Here is a 14,592-nt window from a genome sequence, read left to right on the forward strand (position 1 = left end):
ATGTCTAGAATGTCTCTTAGACATGAACAAGTACAGAGCTTTGTGCTAAAAATAAGAGTAGAGAATGGATCATTTCACATGCGCTGGAACAGGCCTGTCATAGAGCATTACACACACACACACACACACACACACATTTTGACTCATCTTTCTTTCTCAATACTCTATTCATGCCATTCTGGGGGTGTTCGATGGTGCGCCTGGGTGTTTCAGGAGGAAATGTATGCTTTCTGCTGGTGGCCTTGGATTGGAGTTACACCAGGCTTAATTCCATCGTGTGTGTGTGTGTGTGTGTGTGTGCGCGGCCGCCTCCTCTGCGCTCTCGTGGGTTTGCGCTATTATATTATAATCCTCATAAATATTTATGTTCACAGAAAGATTCAGGAGCAAACACTTATTAGCCTATATGCAAAATGAAGTAGGTCAGCTTACACACGCACGCTCTCACACATACATATGTACGTGAACATAAACTTCAAACAGATCTGGTGCACTGGGACAGTGGGTCTCTCTCCCCCTCTCTCGCTCTCTTTTACGTCACGTGGTAGTGAGGATGCCAGAGGTTCTTTTGTGTGTTTGGGTGAGAAAGAGAAGGAGAGAAAGAATTTGGGATGGATATAGAGCTACGGATTGTGGCATGCTTTTAATTAGAACCAAAATTTCAACTTTCAACTTTCTTAAAGGGAACTTGTTTATTTGGTACTCACCTGAATAAGATATTTCACATAAAAGACGTTTATTGTCCACAAGAGAAAAAAATTGTTGAATTTATAAAAATGACCCTGTTCAAAAGTTTACATTCCCCTAATTCTTAATACTGTGTTGTTAACTGAATGATCCACGGCTGTGTTTTTTTGTTTAGTGATAGTTGTTAATGAGTCCCTTGCTTGTCTTGAACAGTTAAAATGGCAAAAAAAAGAAAAAGAAAAATTTAGGCCCTCTTTAGTTTACTAAAAAGAAAGGTTTTGAACAACTCACTTACACTGTATGGGTTTCCGCTCGCAGCCATCTTGCCAGTCAAGAAGTGTCGATCTCCGAATACGAATGAATGGACTCCATAGGACGAAATATTAGGCTTATGAGGCTCTTTTTACAACTAGAAGGTTAATAATGTTTTTCACTTGCGACAAAACAACGAATTAGCCGTGCATTTATATGGAAATATGCTTTAGGAGCTATCCATCTTTACTCTCCTCGCATTCGGAGATCGACACCTCTTGACTGGCAAGACGGCCGCGAGCGGAAACTCAAAAAGTGAAAGTGAGTTGTTCAAAAACTTTCTTTTTAGTAAAATCTGTGTACACAAACAATGTTCTCAATGCTCGAGTTCATGTGTAGAGACCCAGGAGATACTTCGAGCAAAGTTTCATGGTGTGTCGAGCCTTCTTAGTGTTGTATAAATATCGATTTTGATGCGTTCAAAGTTATGCCCCTAGTACTCCCATTCACCGGCCATTGACCACAAAACTAAATCACGGTCAATCTCAAAAAGGCTTGTTTGTCGTAATTATGCTTTTAAATATTAGTTTGTCTTGTTTACAGTAAAAAAAAAAACAGCCCAGGTTGCATTTTGGCAATAGTTATCCTTTAAGAGCTGGGGGTGAAAACTTTTGAACATTTTTCTTATTTTGCCTAAATATCTTTTTTTTTTTCATTTAGTACTGCCCTTCAAAAGCTACAGAAGATGCTTATGTTTCCAGAAGACAAAATCAGTTACGTTTTTACCCTGATCTTCAAATTCAAAAAGTTTTCACCCCTTAATGAATGTTTTTTCCTTCCGAAGTATCAGTGAGCGTTTGAACCTTTTGTGATAGTTCCCTCAGTTGTCCTCAGTGTGAAAAGATGGATCTCAAAATCATACAGTCATTGTTGGAAAGGGTTAAAATACACAAAAATGCTGGAAAACCAAAGAATTTGTGGGACCTGAAGGATTTTTTCTGAAGAACAGCAGGCAGTTTAACTGTTTAGGACAAACAAGGGACTCATGAACAACACAGTATTAAGAGTCAAGGATACGTAAACTTTTGAACAGTTTCATAGTACCAAATTAAGCTATTATTTTCTCTTGTGGACTATATGTAAACCTCTTTTACCTGAAATATTTTATTCAGGTCAGTACTAAATAAACAGCAACATGCATTTTGTATGATCCCTCTTATTTTGGTAAAATAATTAACATTTTGCAGAGTCTGAAACGAGGATGTACACTTTTGACCTCAACTTTATAAATATGCGATTTCTTTCCCAGCTGTTTACCTTCACAGATATAAACAACTGTTTTTGTAACTCCTGTGTGTTTTTAACATAAACTTGTGCGTTTTTGAGAGTTTAAGCGCAATAAGACATGAAAGAAAGTTTAGTTTAGTACTCACATGCCGTGTGACAGCCACTTTCTGTGCGCTCAGAAAACCCTATATCAAAAGTTTACACTAATATGGTGATCAAAACCAAACAGATGTTTTTAAAGCAGAGTATTTGAGCTACAAGCTGTAAAGGCACTGCTCTTTTCTGGAAAAAGGGGCAGAGACCAGCAGCTCATTTGCATTTAAAGAGGAATGCACAAAATCAGCGTGTTTCTGCTTCCACAAAGAGTGTTTTTGTGACAAGTACTGTACATGGTCAACTCGTCTGTGTGATAATATGGTTTCTGTCTTTTGTTTGCCGAAGTGTGTGTGTTGTGTAAACTCACTGAATACCACAGCATTTCCCAGGGTTCCACAGAATAGACCTCTTCCACACACACAAGTTTGAGAACTACCGCCATTTCTAAATATTTGATCCTCTTCTTCTACACAATAGCCGCTTACTCACATTCACACATTTAAATGACAGCAGATGACATTCTCACCCCTTGGGAAGCAGCAGCCAGTGACTCATAAAGTCTAAAGAATCAAGGAATGTAAATTCTGAACATTCCAATAGAACACAGCGGGAAACACAGGACGCTGCATATTTCACACTTTAAAAACATCATGCTTTATTGTTGGACAGCTTGTTTTCTGTTTTTATGTCCTCATTTCCTTTAGAGACAAAACACATGAATTCCATACGCAACTTTCACAATATTGCATTATTTTATTTTATTTTAATTTTTTTGCAACATTTCCCAGAAAAACCATATGCATTTGACATAATGTTTTTGTAGTTTATGTCCTCTTTTCCTTCAGAGAAAAACACATAAATTACATGATTATTTAATTTAATTTTATTTTATTACACCCTAGCAACGTGCAACATTTGTTTACACAAATTCTGCTTGTTTTCTCATTTTCGAAAATTTTGCCAACATTTCCCATAAAAAACGTATGCATTTGACATAATTTTTTGTAGTTTTTATGTCCTCATTTCATTCAGGGAACAAACACATGAATTACCTGATTTTTATTTTATTTTATTTTATTTTATTTTTTATTATTTTATTTTACCCTAGCAACATGCATCTGTTGTTTACAACTCTTTGTTTTCTCATTTTGCAAAATTTTGGAATGATTTTTTTTTGGCAACATTTCCCAGAAAAAAAACATTTTTTTTAAATGTTTAAATAGTTTTTTATATCCTCATTTCCTTCAGAGAAAAAACACATGGATTACCTGATTTTAATTTAATTTATTTTATTTTATTTTATTTTACCCTAGCAACATGCATCTGTTGTTTACAATTGTTTGTTTTCTCATTTTCAAAAATTTTGGTATGCTTTTTTTTTTGGGCAACATTTCCCAGAAAAGACAAATGCATTTCACATAATTTACACAAAAAAACAGGATTTTTGTGGTTCACATGATTTTTCAGTAAATGAATTTCAGACCTCAAATGCAATAATTTCCATTTAAACGGGAAAAAAAAATAAAAAATTAAATATAACTTAATGTGAAATTCATGTATTTTTCAAAGGATCTGTTTTTCACCTTGAACAGAATTCAAGGAAAAACATCTGCATTTTGTAACAGATCATTAAGCATTCAGGCAAAGCGATTGAGACTCTATAGGAATTCTGTTTCTCTCTCCCGCATGCACCTCCATGAATACTTTTACATTTATGCTTCACAATAGCACTATCACACTCTACATCGAGTTTATTGTGTCCAAATCAATATGCATTGAGTCTCATAATGGCAGGACAGTAGCGTAAATGAGTTTTTGTATTTGTCCTGGTTCTATGGCCGTGTATTTGGCCTTCAGTACCACAGCAGCATGAACACAAATAGAAACGCATGTGCTTCTGCTCATTCATTAGACTCCAGCTGTCACTGACTGTGACTGAATGAGGTTTGGTGTCACACAGTGTCATTACACTCTCTGTAATCATACGATTTTACTATTGTAAAAGCCAACGAGTGCATTTCTTTGCCTGCACCAAATGAAATGAAATGAAAAGTGTTAGTTAGTCTTTGTGTGCAGCTTTAGTCATTGAATTCACCATGGTAACTATAATTTCCTTGATTGTTGAAAATGAAAAAAAAATGATAAATTAATATGGAAAAAAATGCATGAAATCTTAAGAATTTTTACTATTTATTTATTTACTTATTTATAAATTTAATTAAGAAGTATGTATTTATATATATATATATATATATATATATATATATATATATATTGTTTTTTTTTTGTAAATCAATTATTTATCACTATTACTCATACCTAGGGTTAGTGATTTGTTAAGATAAACGTCCATCTACAATTTTCAAACAATGCATGAAGTTTTAATTAATTTAATTTAAAATAACTTTTATGTATATCAAAAAATATAAAAATATTCATTCATTCATCTAAAATAATGCTTTTCTTATAAAATGTTATTTTTTAATATTTGTTAATAATTTGTTAGTGATTTGCAAAAATTCACCATGGTAACTATAATTTCCTTCAAAATGCATGATTGTAGAAAAAAAAAATTAATATGGAATAAAATGCATGAAATTCTTTAGAATTTTGACTATTTATTTAGATTACGTTTGTGGCTAATACCAAGTCATGTTTTTTTTATTACACTTTATTATACTATATTACATTTTATTAATGCTTGCATGGCATTTTAGCTGAAACTATGGGCACCATGGTAAATTACCATGGTATTGATCATGGTAAATCCAGTATTGAAGTATGCAAGTTTGATCATATGTCACGCCAGCATCGATATGAAAATTCCATAAATCTCTACTAAGACAGGAAGCATTTTAATCAAGATCAAAGGATTTTCTTACGCCATTTAACTTCTCTTACTATTGACCCAGGCTTTCTGTTGAATTGCAGAATGAAAAATGTGCTGTGTTCAAATAAGAGGCTATGTTAATCACTCTATCTGGTGTTTAGGCTGATTGCATGAGTAACTAGCTTCATGCAGCTAGAGAACACATAACATTTTTCAATTTAAAGTGTACTTTGTTGTTATATTAACTTCATGTTTGTGTAATTTTTGTTTATTTTTATAATTAAATAATTAAATATTCATTAATTTATTAATATATATATATATATATATATATATATATATATATATATATATACATTAATAAAATGTTTATTTATTCATTCATTAAACATATTTAATTATGTATATTACTAATACTATTACTTTAAGGCTAGTGATTTGAATAATTTTAAACAGTGCATAAGATGTTAATTAATGGCATAAATTTAAATAAGAAGTATGTATTTTAAAAAAAATATATAGAAATAAATAAATTGATCATTCATTTAATGTAACAATTTAAAATAATTATTTCATTAACCTAAAAAATATATTTTTTCTAAATCAATTATTTATTTATTTAGGGTTAGTGATTTGTTAAGATAAACGTCTATCTAGAATTTTCAAACAATGCATGAAGTTTATTTAATCAATTTTATTTAAAATATTTTTTATGTATATCAAAAATTATAAAAAAATATTCATTCATTCATCTAAAATAATGCTTTTCTTATCAAATGTTAATTTTTTTTTATATTTTTTAAAATGGAGAAAAAAAAATTGAACCTAAAAATAATATATTTTTATCAAATGTTTGTTTGTTTATTTATTTATTTATTTAAAATATTTTATTTATATCACTAACACTATTGCTCATACTTTAAGGCTAATAATTTTAATTATTTCAAACAGTGCAGGAGGTGTTAATAGATTTAATATTAAGATGTATGTATTTTTTTAAATAGAAAAAAAAATCATTAATTTTTTTTACCAAAAAAAAAAATAAATGAATAAAAAATTATATATATATATATATATATATATATATATATATATATATATATATATATATATATATATATAATTTTTTAAATTATTACTATTATTTTACTATTAATTAATTCTTTCATTCATTTAAATATCTTAATGTATATATCACTATTACTATTACTCCTACCTAGGTTTAGTGATTTAAATAAACCCCAAACTAGTACTTTCAAACAGTGCGTGAAGTGTTAATTAACATTAATTTAATTTAAAATAACATTAATGCATGTCCAAAAAAAATTTAAAATAAATAATTCATTCATTCATCTAAAATAATATTGTTTTTATTTGTTTGTATTTATTTATAGCAGTAATACTATTTCTCATAGTTTTAGTATTCTGAACAAACCCCTAAATAGTCCTGTTTTGGGATGTAGGAGGGATTTGGCAGGTAAACGTTTGTCAGTTAGTCTGTAGTTGAGAGACTGGATCTGGATTGGGTACTTGGTACCCTGAGAACATGGACAAAACTTGTGGGCTTGACCCGCTCCAAAACTCTGGAATCTGGACGTCATCCCAACTGTTTATGGAAAAACGAGTTTTCAACTCCCATGAGTGCTGTCTGCAGCCCTGCCACACTGGGAAAGCTGAGACACACATATCAGGTATCTCTTCAGTCGCCCAGGGCCGATGAACCCGAGCAGGATCCGTCCTGTGGGGAGGGACAAGTGTCCTTCACTCTGCCCTAGATGGGCGTCTCAGAGCATCAAGCGAGCTTAAAACCCCTCGATGCTCTGCTCAAGGACTGTTGCTTTAAAACAAACAAACAAGTAGGGGAGAGGGAGAGAGAAGGAGTCAGAGAACGACAGAGGAGAAAGAGAGAGAGGGACCAATAAGTGCTCTATTTGTGGGAATGTTTGTGTTGGGTGAACCAAGAGCTGTTATTCTGGGAATTAGTCCTGCAGTGGAGGGAGAGGGAGGCCAGTGAAACCGAATTCATTTCGAAGACGAGATCTGAGTCACACAGAAGTCACAATCTCGGTCTCCCATGGGGCATTTCTGAGGATTAAAGGAAGAAGGGATGAGAAAATGAAAGAGGAGAATGCAGCATTACCTGGGGACGTTTTCTCCCACACACACCTGCGCTGAGAGCGGATTATTTGAACACACACCTGTGTACCTGTGCGTTTGTCAGGCATGGAGGCGATGCTCATGAGTCTGGGAGAGAGTATGTGTGTGAGGCACAGTGCATTGTGGGATGTGACCTCGGCCGCCCTCAGAAGATTGAGGCACACTCATATCAGGGCTCCTGACGTCCTGGTCCGCGCCGTCTACCAGGTATGAAGAGGCTCGGTCGCTTTGAGTCATTTTTAATAAGCCGTAGATGATAACCTCCTCCTTAAGGAACTAAATGAGTTATGAGTTCTATATGAGTGTGACGTTCTCTATATATTTTTTTTATTATAAATTTATTTATATTACTTTTAATCAATTTAATTAATCATTTACTTTTATAAAATACATTTACATGTTATTAAAATACAAATATGTAATGTAAGATTAAATAAAAATAAATAACTTATATTGTTTAAATTTGTAAAATAAATATTAATTTATCATTCTAAGTAATTTTTTAATTAAAAACTAAAAAATATTTTATCATCACTTGCAGTATTTTTGCTCATATATATATATATATATATATACATTTATTATATTCAATTATAAAAATACATTTACATTTTATTAAAATACAAATATGTAATGAAAATAATAAGACATAAAAAGTATTACAAAAATAAATAAAGATTAAATAAAAATACATAAATTATATTGTTTATATAAAAATAAATAATAATTTATCATACCACTTTAAATCTATTAAAAAAATAAGTTTCATATAAAATATTTTGCATCACTATTACAGTATTTGTGCTCAGATTTGAATACTTATATAAAATGTACTTATTTAGAAATTATATTACATTTAATTAAACTAATAATTTACTTTTATTCAAAAAACACTTTTCTAAAATTAAATTTCATTAAAATACAAATATGTAATGTAAATAAGATATAAAAAAGTATTAAAATAATTAAAGATTATATAAAAGACTAAATTGTTTAAATGTCAAATAAATATAAATGTATAATTTTAAATCAATCTAAAAAATTTATTATAAAAACGTTTTTATATAAACTTTTATATATAATATTTAAAATACGATATAAAAATATTTAAAATATTATGTAAAATTGTATTTATTACGTATACATTTCTAATTTATAATACTTTTAATAAATTGAATTAATCATTTACCAATCACTTTTATTAAAATACTTTTATAAAATACATTTACATTTTATTAAAATACAAATATGTAATGTTAACAATAAGATTTAAAATAAGTAATTAGATTAAATAATAATAATAAACAAATACATTATATTGTTTAAATATTTAAAATAAATGTTGATTTATAATTCTAAATAAAATCTGTTTTCTTATAAAAACTTGTTTTAATCACTATTACAGTATTTGCTCATATATATATATATATATATATATACACACACACACACATATGAAATAAATATTTATAATATATATTATTTCAGTTAGTTTTTTGTTTTTTTAAATACATAAAAAAATTGTAATTTCTATTCTAAATCTAATTTGTTTTTTTTAATACAATGTATTTATTTTTTATTTTTACATTATATTGTATTGCTCTGATCACTACAACTATAACTCATACTTGAGTTAGTGATTTGAATAAACCCCTAATCCTAAGTACTTTCACATGTAATTTGCCTCACAAAGTTGGTCTGTACTAGCAAGAATAATACCTTAAATCTGATTTATAATTTCACCTTGTGAACAATAAAATGGGTAAAATGAGAAACTTTAACCATATGTGGTGACCAGAATATCATAGAGACTCACCTGACTTTAGCGCTGAGTTTGCATGGACAGGTGCCACTCACATTCACTTAAAAATGACAGACTCTAATGGCTGTTTTATCATCGTCCTGTTTTGAATTCATGCCATAATCAGGTTGAGTTGTGAGCTATAAAGCGTATTAGCGTTGCTATGGTGGTTTCTAAGGGCTTGAGTCACACACTGTCTCACGGTCATGAAAACAGCTCTCCACGGGAGTTGACGCTTCCATCTATCTGAGCGATCAGTATTCAGCTTGTGTCTCTTCTACCTTCCTACTGTGTGAACAGAACACAGCAGACCGAATCTCAGAGTTTCCATCTCACTGTGACATACCTCAATAAATGACAGCAAAAGTGTTTGTCTGTTCCAAGGCTGATGTATGACAGGCTACTGTCATAGAAACAGAGCTGACTGAAATTAATAAAGTAGATAGACATTTCTCATGGGGTGCTTTGTATTACCATGGTATTACCATGTTAGTGCCATGTAATAAGCATAGTATTCTTTGAAGTATTTTGGAGTATAATGTAAATTGCATTATATATGAAGAATATAGAAAATATATAGAATATAAATGTATCCAAAACTGTAAAACATTTTAATGCTTTAAATTTCAAAGGTATATACATTTTCAATTTATTGTTATTATTCCAAAATTCAAAAAAAATAAAATAAATAATAATAATTTTTAATACTTTAAATTTCAAAGTTTTAAATAATTACAAAATGTTATGAAAAAACGTTATTTTCATTTTTCGTAACATTTTTAATACTTTAAATTTCAAAGTTTTTAATTACTAAATGTTATGAAAAATGAAAACAAAAACTTTTTTTTAATTTTTCGTAACATTTTTAAAGCTTTAAATAATTTTTAAAAGTTTTAAATAATTACAAAATGTTATGGAAAATGAAGAAACAAGTTTTTTATTTATTTATTTTCATTTTTCGTAACATTTTAATGCTTTAAATTTCAAAGTTTTAAATAACTAATTGTTATGAAAAATGAAAAAAAAACTTTTTTTTCATTTTTCGTAAAATATTTTTAATGCTTTAAATTTTAAAGTTTTAAATAATTACAAAATGTTATGAAAAATTAAAATAAAAAAGTTTTTATTTATTTAAATTTTTCTTAACATTTTTAATGCTTTAAATTTCAAAGGTATATACATGTTCAATTTATTATTATTCAAAAAACTTTTTTCATTTTTCGTAACATTTTTAACACTTTAAATTTCAAAGTTTTTAATTACTAAATGTTATGAAAAATGAAAAAAAAAATTTTTTTTTCATTTTTTGTAACATTTTTAATGCTTTAAATTTCAAAGTTTTAAATAATTATAAAATGTTATGGAAAATGAAGAAACAGTTTTTTATTTATTTATTTTCATTTTTCGTAACGTTTTTAATGCTTCAAATTTCAAAGTTTTAAATTACTAATTTTTATGGAAAATTAAAAAAGTTTTTTATTTATTTATTTTCATTTTTCGTAACATTTTTAATGCTTTAAATTTCAAAGTTTTAAATAATTACAAAATGTTATGAAAAATTTAAATTAAAAGTTTTTTATTTATTTTAATTTTTCTTAACATTTTTAATAATTTTAATAATAATGACTAAATGCTATGAAAAGTGTATGTATTTATTTGTTTATTTATTTATATTTTTATTGCTTCACGTTACATAATTTTTGTGACAGATTATTTTTGTCCACTTATGATTTCTAAAATATATATATAATTATATATTATTTAAATTTTAAAGATCATATTTAGATGGAATATATTTAATAATAAATAAAAAAAAGTCCTGGTTATGATTGGTTTTGTTGTCCAGAGTCACATATGTGTGTGTAATCACGATTAATAGATTTGACAGCACTATAGATAGATAGATAGATAGATAGATAGATAGATAGATAGATAGATAGATAGATAGATAGATAGATAGATAGATAGATAGATATAAATAGGTATAAATACATTGTATTGTTTAAATATATAAAATAAATATTAATTTATCTTTCCAAAAAATTCTATTTTCTATCAAAATGCTGGAATATACTGCGATGTTTCTATTCTCTCTTTTCTAGACTCTCTTCATGTTAAGAATGATCACAACAATGACCACTTGAATCTCGAGATTACAAAAAGAAACAACACCGCTGTATAACCTATGAGCTAATCTCACACAGACCACCCAAAATGACCTTTGAGTTTTGCCAGAGGGTTTTTTTTTTCTGTATAATTCATGCTGTTATTGTCTATAAACTCACATACACACATACAACCCGATAGTAATGTCTTTACCATAGCTAGTAAATATGATGAACATACATTGTGGCACATTCAGGAGACGAGGAGGGGCTTCCTAATGCATTCTTTCCACATCTATAGACACACACATACACATAGACTTTCCTTGCAGGCAGCAGTGTTTGATCCAGCAGGTATTTCCTTGGGAGACCCTTCACCCCCCTTTCCCCTTTTCCTTTCATTCTACTTACCAGAAAAACAAGTCTCTCTCTCTCTTCTTTTTAAAGCTCAGCGCAGTCCGTCAGGCTCAGTGAAGGCATTATCCTTGCGTCTTAATACACAGCCATAGAGCTGCTTTTGTTCCATTTAAGCTGCTAATTGTGTGTCTCTCAGAGGGTGTGTGAGAGAACCAGTGAATGTGACTGAGTTCCCGAGGTTAGTTTAGTGTTTAGCATATAGTAACTGGTCTACTTAGGTTTCACATTCTGTTCTGATAATGCAGAACTAAACAACTTGCTTTTCTCACCAGCATATTTTAGTAGATGGTGAAAGGAACAGATTAATGTCACTTTACTAACAGAACCTCACTAACAAACTAGTTGTCTACTATTTGATACTTTTTTATAAGTGTAAACACTAGTTAGAATTTTTTTTATATTTTGGTCAGGTTTTTGTAGTAGCAGCACCATGTACTATTTAAACACAGTGTACATTTTCACTACCATGGTTTTACCATCGTATACCATTACTTTACCTTGGTATTTAAAGTACTATGTAAACTGCAATAGTATATGAATGTGAATATAAATGTATTCATTCAGTACCATGATAAACAGTGTATTAGGTGGGAGCTATTTTAGTATTTTTTTTATATATATATACCATGTTAGTTATTAATATTTTGAATTAACTTTTATTGTATTTTTTTAGTTTTCATTTTAATTTTAGTTACATTTTTAGTAGTTTTGTTATGTGCGTTTGTCTTTTTTAGTATTTTTTTATATTTCTGTTTAGCTTCAATTTATTTTTATTTCCGTTTTAGTTTTAGTAATTTTAGTACTTAAACTTATTTCAGTAGTTGCCATTTCTAATTTTTCTCTTTTCAAAAGCACATAAAACCTAAATTAGAAATGTTGATTTGGCAACTACTGAAATTTTACATTACTACTGAAGTACTAAAATTACTAAAACTACAACTGAAATACAATAAATGAAAGCTAAATAGACATATAAAAAAATACCAAAAATTAAAAAGCACATAACAAATACACAGAAAAAAAAATTACAAAAGTTGTTTTGGCAACTACTGGAAAAAATGTAAGTACTAAAATTACTAAAACAGAAATAAAAAAAAATGTTAAATAGAAAAAAAAAACATCTTAAAGACAGGCACATAACAAAACATTAAAAAAGGGGGGAAAAATAGAAGAAATGTTGTTTTGGCAGCTACTGAAATAAGTTTAAGTACTAAAATTAAATAAAAATAAATTAAAGTTAAATAGAAATGTAAAAATACTAAAAAAAAAAAAGAGGAAGGACCGAAGAAAACATTTAAAATTAAATTAAATTAAACTAAATTACAAATGTTGTTTTGGCAACTACTGAAATAAGTTTAAGTACTAAAATGACTAAAACTTAAATAAAAATGAATTTAAGCTAAGTAGAAATATAAAAATACAAAAAAATAAAAAGCACATAACAAAACATAACAGAAAAAAACTGAATTACAAATGTTGTTTTGGCAACTACTGGAATAATTTTAAGTACTAAAATTATTCAAACTGAAATAAAAATAAATTAAAGTTAAATAGAAAAAAAACATCTTAAAGACAGGCACAACAAAACATAAAAAAGGGAAAAAATGAAGAAGACATGTTGTTTTGGCAACTACTGAAATAAGTTTAAGTACTAAAATTAAATAAAAATTAAATAGAAATGTAAAAATAATAAAAAAGAGAAAGCACCTAAGAAAACATTTAAAATAAATTAAATTACTAAAGTACTAAAATGACTAAAACTAAAATAAAAATAAATTGAAGCTAAGTAGAAATATAATAATACTAAAAATTAAAAATCACATAAGAAAACATAAAAAAACGAAATTACAAATGTTGTTTTGGCAACTACTGAAATAAGTTTGAGTACTAAAATTACTAAAATAAAAATAAAGCTAAATAGAAATATAAAAATATGTATATTAAAAAAAGAAAAAGCACATAACAACATAACAAAAAAGAAAAAAACGAACTTACAAATGTTATTTTGGCAACTACTGAAATAAGCTTAAGTACTAAAATGACTAAAACTGAAATAAAAACAAATTAAAGCTAAAGATTAAATGAAAAATACTAAAAAAAGAAAAAGCACATAACAAAACATAACTAATTTAGAAATGTTGCTTTGGCAACTACTAAAATAAATTTAAATACTAAAATTACTAAAACTAAAACTGAAATAAAAATAAATTAAAGCTAAATAGAAATATAAAAAATGTGTTTTTATGCCATTATCTGTTTTAGTTGCCAAAGCAACATTTCTAATTTAGTTTTTTTTTCCATATAAGTTTTCCATCCAATATTTATATGTTATTTTAGTTAACTAGTTTTAGTTCCCAATAACAGCACTAATGGCAGCCGCAGCATGTTACTTCTTTGTAAGGGATGTTGTGCTGAGAACCATGGGAAGGGTCCATGCAGGAATTTCCTTTTTCTTAGTTCGAGTCTCAGTGTGTGTGTGTAACGGTGTTCAGCAGTCTTTCCTGCAGTGTTTTCCTCCCTCTTTTTAACCGACATGGCCCAAATTCGAGGGAAATACCATTTTCTCCTGTTTGATGGCACAGTGCCACCCCTGCAGCTGCTGATGAATGGACTCTTCCACTTCAAACTCAGTAGAGAGCTCAGGTCTGGCGGACACACATCTATTCTCCCTAGTCCGTTTCCCCCTTCGGTCCACCATCCGTCAGTTTGTTTCCCAGCTGCGGAGCAGGTAAATGGGCCATGCTGCTCCGGGATCCTTCCCGTCTCACTGTGATATCAGAGAGGGAAAATTTAAGAGCCTTCTGGAGCTGTTGGTCCTTGTCTCATTCCAAACTGGAATGCTCCAAACATCACATCAGACGCAAGCAAACACACGCTGATAGGCCACAGCTGTATTTATTCACAATGGTATTTTCCCAGAACATAATGTGTGTTAATCTCTTTGCACATTCTTCGCTGGT

At 29.0% G+C, this 14,592-nt stretch overlaps 1 protein-coding gene across 10 annotated transcripts in view; it reads left to right on the top strand.

The window, feature by feature from the left end:
• Positions 1–14,592, top strand: part of frmd4a (FERM domain containing 4A) — a 290,469-nt gene that overhangs the window by 186,909 nt on the left and 88,968 nt on the right. The window contains exon 1 of one of the 10 annotated variants that reach the window (XM_073850058.1): positions 7,090–7,516. The exons of 6 other annotated variants lie outside the window; for them this stretch is intronic. In XM_073850058.1, coding sequence (XP_073706159.1) covers positions 7,376–7,516 — 141 coding nt within the window. In that variant the 5' untranslated portion in view covers positions 7,090–7,375. Of the gene's footprint in view, positions 1–7,089; positions 7,517–14,592 lie in introns of those variants that run through there. 3 more of the 10 variants (XM_073850060.1, XM_073850057.1, XM_073850059.1) reach the window with 3 other exon arrangements.

Source organism: Garra rufa, chromosome 11 (genome assembly GCF_049309525.1).
Source record: "Garra rufa chromosome 11, GarRuf1.0, whole genome shotgun sequence".
Taxonomy (NCBI): Eukaryota; Metazoa; Chordata; class Actinopteri; order Cypriniformes; family Cyprinidae; genus Garra; species Garra rufa.